Below are 6257 nucleotides of genomic sequence, written 5' to 3'. Positions count from 1 at the left end.
AGTTTGAAAAGGTGGGTTTTGAGTCTGCGTCAAAATAGGGGGAGGGATTCTGCTGTTCTGACAGTGGTAGGCAAGTCATTCCACCACTGAGGAACCAGAACGGAAAACAGGCGTGAACGTGCAGCTCGACCGCCAGGTGCACGTAGAGAGGGAACCGTAAGGCGACCAGAGCTGGCAGACCGGAGTGGTCTAGCTGGGGAGTAGGGAGTGATCAGGGATTGTATGTAAGGTGGGGCAGTCCCCTTAGCAGCCTCAAATGCCAACACTAGGGCCTTGAAACGGATGCGTGCGGCAATAGGAAGCCAGTGGAGGCCAATGAGAAGCGGGGTGACATGAGCCGACCTGGGCTGACTGGTGATCAGGCGGGCTGCAGCATTCTGGACCAGCTGGAGGGGCTTGATGGCACATGCTGGGAGACCGGCTAGGAGGGAGACAAAAGGAAGGATTGTTTATTGCAGGAAATTAACAGTGACGTGGGAGTGGAAACAAGTTAAAACACAGCTGTTATCCTGCTAGTTTTTTTTTTACACAGATCTTAAACTCTCTCCAGTGTATTCTTATTCCACCTGAATTCCAGACTCCCTTGCGCCCTCATTCCTTTATGATATAAATGCAAAGTATTTTTCTAATTGGCCACAAATCATAATTTCCCCTTCCACCCTCCCTGCACTCTCATAAATAAAAGTAGGCTTATGGAAGTACATTTTTGTTCTTTAGGGAACACATTTCCCAAATGTACGCCGACTGTAAAATAATGTTCTATCTGGGTGCTAATGAGTAGGCCTACCTTTTACAAGCAGAAAAACAACTGAATTATGTAGTATTGCTGGCAAAGAATATAATTATATAATGCGTGGCACCCCAGTGACACGCATTTGTGCCTCAAAAGATACCCTTTTATCTTTTTTTTGCATAGCATTTGACCTACATTACCTTCCGCACTCTGATTTAATTTCATGAGTCTGTGTTAGTGAAACGAAATCATGTCATTTATAGCTCCGTGACATTGGCATTTTGTTAGTGAGTTTAACAGTTTGGACTTCATATTTGTGTATAGATTTTAACTTCTGCTTCCAGTTTGCCTTGGATAATGGTGGCTGCCGATTACATCGTAATTTCTTAGAATCATCACGTGTCTTTAATCAATTTGGCATCACAATGCATCCGGATCTAGATCTTACGGATATGACAACGGAACAATGATAACTGTAAATTAAAATGTCGGCGCTTGCACGCTCCCAGCAAAACTAAGCTTTCATCCATTACATATTTCATTAAAACAATCTGTATCCCAGATAACACAAAGAGTTCTCATAAGGTTGCTGTAGTGGCAAGGGTTATCACTCACGCGCTCGTCCAGCGCTGGAACATAGCCGACTGTTGTCATCGTTTTGTTACCATGTTGTTTTATTGTTCTGCGTTATTCAATTCCCAAGAACACTATCAATTAATCTGACGTTATAGTTCTATGCACCTCTTTCATGACGCAGATATTTATCGGCACTGGCTTCCAGGTGTTCCAGGTTGAGAAGTTTGTCCCCAACCTTTTTTTTTTCTTTTATGGCATTGTTCAATAATTTACAGCCTAGTGTCGATAGCGCACATTCTTTTTCCTTGACCGAAGGCTGGTTCATCTTCATACGAAGAGAACAGCTCGCTTTGTTGTGCGTAGACAGGTGTAGTCACCCCACACTTAACTGCAAAATAAAAACGAGAGATTCGTTTTAAATTAGCCTGCGTGACATGATGTATAAAAGCTAAGATTTTGGACGGGTTTTTCTTCTTTTTTTTTTTCTTTCGCTAAGTAGGCTATACATAATTAAAGCTAAGTTACCACCTTCGCGTTGTCTTTTTCTTACAAAGCGGCTGCGCAGAAGAGGAGCAACACCATGTCGTCCCCAGATATTGACCAAATGCATCGATCCACATTAGGAGTCTATGGGGTGAGGTCCTCTACTTTCTTAACTGCGAACAGTATAACGTTCCCGTGCCTCCTTGTATGTAGGCTTAGCGTTGTTTTTAAGTAGTTGCTCACGACAGGACAGGACCCAATAACCTTTAAATCAACATTTGCATTAACCTTTACATAGTTTGTAGGCCTAAGCAGAAAATTGCAAGAATGTTATACATATTATTCTGTCAAAATTATCTCTCCAACCTGCTCTACAGCAATATATTGAATCTCTCTCTCTCTCTCTCTCTCTCTCTCTCTCTCTCTCTCTCTCTCTCTCTCTCTCTTTCTAGAACCTAATGGACCAATTCAATCCAGGTCTACAGAGGCTTGTGTCTCTGGGACACAGCTATATTCAGGCATTCCAAGGTGAGTGGTAGAAAGAGAAAAGAGATCACAACAGAAACAAACACACTGGAGGAGATTCTAATTTACCAAATGTAACTGCCTGTTTTTGAAACACACAGAAGACCTGTAGGTATTTGATTGTTGGGAATTGCTTAGCGAATTAGGTATATTACTACATTTATTAGGGACATAGAATATGGCTGTAATAATGGATTATGTGTGTTCTTTGTGTGTGCGTGTGTGTACATGCGTGCGTGCGTGTGTGTGTGTGTGTGTGTGTGTGTGTGTGTGTGTGTATTTTAGCTCTAACTATGACCAGTGAGGCCTACTTCAGTGCCCTGTCCAAGATGGGGGAACAGGCTCTACACAGCATGTCTTCAAGGTCTCTGGGTAAGACTTCACCTCACTCAATTTAGCCATCACACATCCAGATTAAACACCAACAGCACGGTTCCTCTGTACAGCTGAGGTCTGAATATTGAGAATATCTGTTTGCTGGAAGCTGTTCACTTCCGCTCTTTTTCGAAATGATATTAGACTCAGCGATGACTGAGATTATAGCCAAATCTAATTCTATATGAACTGAGCTACTCTGAATCCTTAATTTTCTCAAATCAGAGTCTGGTGGTGTGTCTTCCTATATGTGTTTTGTTTGCCTGAAAATGAGACTAAAGAATAGTTAAAACGGTAGATTGCCTTCAGAAAAAGCATTGCGAGCACTTGATTGAAGACTGTTGACCGTTAATCTAGGGAAAGAAGCTGTGGTAAATGTGGAATTATAAACACGTGGCTGACTGTGGATTGCACAAAACCAACAGCACCAGACGCACTAGACTGCTAGGACAAATCCCTGTGGATAGAATTATATCAGCTGTGTGTGTGTGCGTGTGTGTGTGTGTTCATCCTGCTGGTCTTTGAACTGTATGAGTTTATGGTGTTTGCACTCCTGACAGCTCTCTCTCTCCCCTCCACTTTAAAGGGATCGCGTGGATATTATTTTGACACAGGACACAAATGAGGTTCCAGTTGTGTTGTTTTTTTTATTGTTAATTGGATGTGTTTAATAGGGACCAGTACATTTCACTTCCAATTTTAAACCCTCTTTCTCTTTATCCTCCCTTCTTCTCATCTTTATCTCTTTCCCTCTCTCTCTCTCTCTCACACACACATGCAATCCCTCTCTTTACTGTACTTTGTTGGGTGTGTCCACACTGCACAGTTGTGCCAGTGTTCACTGTGCCCCTCAATGTTTAATGTTGGTTATTGTGCTCACTATAGTGTTTATTTATATTTACCATGTTCACTAACATGTTTATTTATGTTTACCATGTTCACTGCAGTGTTTATTTATGTTTACCATGTTGACTACAGTGTTTATTTATGTTGACCATGTTGAGTGCAGTAATTGTTTATGTTTACATTGTTGACTGCAGTGTTTTCTAAGTTTACCATGTTGAGTGCAGTGTTTATTGTTGGTTATTGTCTTAACTGCAGTGTTTATTTATGTTTACCTTGTTCACTGTTGTGTTTTTTGTTGGTTAATGTGATCGGTGTAGTATTTGTTATTGGTTAGTATCTTCACTGTATTGTGTATTGGTGGCTATTGTGATCACGGTGGTATGTTTTTTTTTGGTTATTGTGATCACTGTAGTATTTATTGTTGGTTTGGTGGTTGATGGGTTAATAACACAACCAGGGTTGGCGTCCTTCACATTGCTGCCATCAGAGCAAAGATTACCTGCCTGCCAGGCTTTGTTCTTTTCCTTTATTGTACACAGTAGCACTGCCTTTTTGTAGGTGCGTGAGTTTCTCTGTCCACAGACTATGAGAATATTTATGGGTGTTTTATGTAGCGTGCGCACGTGCATGTACTGAATGCGTGTATGATTACCTGAGTGTGTTTGTGCCAGTATGTATGAAAGAATTGGCATTCTGCTGGAGCATAGCAGGGTTGACCATGTACATTGCGTACATAACAATGGCCTGGTTGGAGCAACAGTGCGAGCTAGCTTGAGAGATTGTGTGTGTGTGTGTATGTGTGTGTGTGTGTACAGTGCGAAGGTAGGGATCAGGTGATAGGAAGACTGCAGGAACACTAAATAATTGATGTAGACAGACTTTCAGGCTGTCATTTCTCTACCCAGCCATTCAGATCATCAAAGTTCTCAGAACTACCGCAGTGTATTTTTACTGCTGATTTTCACACCGTCTCCGCCCTGATCTCACCACTCTCTGCTCCAAAGTCCAGTCCAGTTCTCACATTTTTCTACTTCCGTTATCTTAAATGTATCTGCAGTCACCTCCCACAGAAAATCCCATTTTATTTAAGAATGTTAAACGAACTTGATTAATTGCTGCTGCAACACAATACATGGAACTCACACGTAATCTCATCCCACGGAGGAAGTCACTACACCTGTACATGCGTGGTTGTATGTATGTATGTGTGTGTGCGTGTATGCGTGTGCATGAATATTCAGTGATGTATGTATTGGTGTGTGTGTCTCTTATTTTACAGGAGATGTCCTTATTCAAGTCTCAGAGAGCCAGCGGAGACTGACGGCTGAACTTGAAGGAGTTGTAGGTCACATTGCTCTCATTCTTCTTCTTTAGAAATAGTTGAACTGCACTGCAGGTGTACACACACACACAGCAGCGGTGGCCTTTGGCACTAATGTTTGTAATGTGAGCGGTGTAAACGTAGAGATGTTAAATTCAGCAAGGCTCTGACGTGGTTATTGCTCATGGAGCCAATTGTACATTAGTCTGCTGGGCTACTGCCCACAGACAGTACTGGGAGGGCCAGTACCTGGATTTAATACCAGAACAGTGGAACAGTGCCTTAGCAGGATGAGCCACCCAGCGGTTCTCAACAGAACATTCTAATGCTGATGTCACAATAACTATACTGGTAATTTAAAACAGTGGAGGTCTAGAACACGGACTTAGAATTCTGGGGGGAAAAAACTTTCCAAAAAACATTTTTACTCTTCAAAGGGTTAACAGGAGGAACCCACCGCACCGTTTGATTTTTTTAGCACAGCTCCAATATTGATTTTCATCTTTCAGAGATGCCGTCAGCCTCAAGGTGTGCTGCTTTTCTCATTATAGGGGGCTCATTAATTAACAAACAAAGAGAAGTCTTGGACCCAAGGGGTCTGGACCCCAGCAGCACACCTGTTCCTGTAACACAAGCAGCACTGCAGCCTGTCAGATCTTCCCCAGGGTAGAGGCACAGATGGCCTTCTTGCCATGAATCAGACAGCAGTACTTTGACTGTAGTATTTGTTGTTGTTGTCGTCATTGTTGCTGCTTGAATTTCCCTTGTTCACAGTTTGTGAGTTTTTGCTGTTGCAGTTTCGCTGGTTCCACAATGAAGTTCTGCAAGAGATGGAGAGTAATGTCAGACTGGACAAAGACTACATTTTGGTGAATATGGTTTTCAAGATTTGCAGATATAAATTGTAAAATGTTTTGAAAACCTATTTCTATCTAAATATTGCATGTATCAATATTCCAAATTGAGCTTTCAGGTGTCATATGGCCTGACTCTATTTCTCACTATCTTTTTTAGGGATCGCAAAGTGTTTGTTCTTCAGCAGAGATGATATATATTAATACACATATTACATGCTATTTAGCTGACACTTTTATCCAAAGTGACTTAGTTGATTACACTAGGAGACAATTCCGCTGGAGCAATTTGGGGTTAAGGGCCTTGCTCAAGGGCCCAACGACTGTGCTGGACCTACCGTGGCTCCATTGAACCACTGACCTTACAGGTCCCAGTCATGTTTTTAGCCACTATACTATGCTACAGGCTGCCCCATACAGTATACGATCATATAGAGAGGATATAGAGAACTCACTGGAGGAATGTGCTGACGCAGTAGTGCTGTCAATTAAGCCAATGCGTTCATAATGTCTGTGTGCGTTGGGTCCTCCAGGGCAGCAGGAG

General features: G+C 42.1%; 1 protein-coding gene across 1 annotated transcript in view; it reads left to right on the top strand.

Annotated features, from left to right (window-relative positions):
* The first annotated feature begins 1889 nt into the window (after window positions 1-1889).
* The window catches only part of baiap2l2a (BAR/IMD domain containing adaptor protein 2 like 2a), a 13841-nt gene continuing 9473 nt past the window's right edge, over window positions 1890-6257 (top strand). Inside the window, exons 1-6 of the mRNA XM_061225063.1 lie at window positions 1890-1943; window positions 2245-2320; window positions 2603-2689; window positions 4818-4879; window positions 5657-5728; window positions 6247-6257. The exon at window positions 6247-6257 is cut by the window's right edge and continues 79 nt beyond it. Coding sequence (XP_061081047.1) covers window positions 1890-1943; window positions 2245-2320; window positions 2603-2689; window positions 4818-4879; window positions 5657-5728; window positions 6247-6257 — 362 coding nt within the window. The remainder of the gene's footprint in view (window positions 1944-2244; window positions 2321-2602; window positions 2690-4817; window positions 4880-5656; window positions 5729-6246) is intronic.

Source organism: Conger conger, chromosome 16 (genome assembly GCF_963514075.1).
Source record: "Conger conger chromosome 16, fConCon1.1, whole genome shotgun sequence".
Taxonomy (NCBI): Eukaryota; Metazoa; Chordata; class Actinopteri; order Anguilliformes; family Congridae; genus Conger; species Conger conger.
The sequence above is the reverse complement of the archived record's forward strand: the minus strand, read 5'-3'. Positions and strand labels throughout refer to the sequence as shown.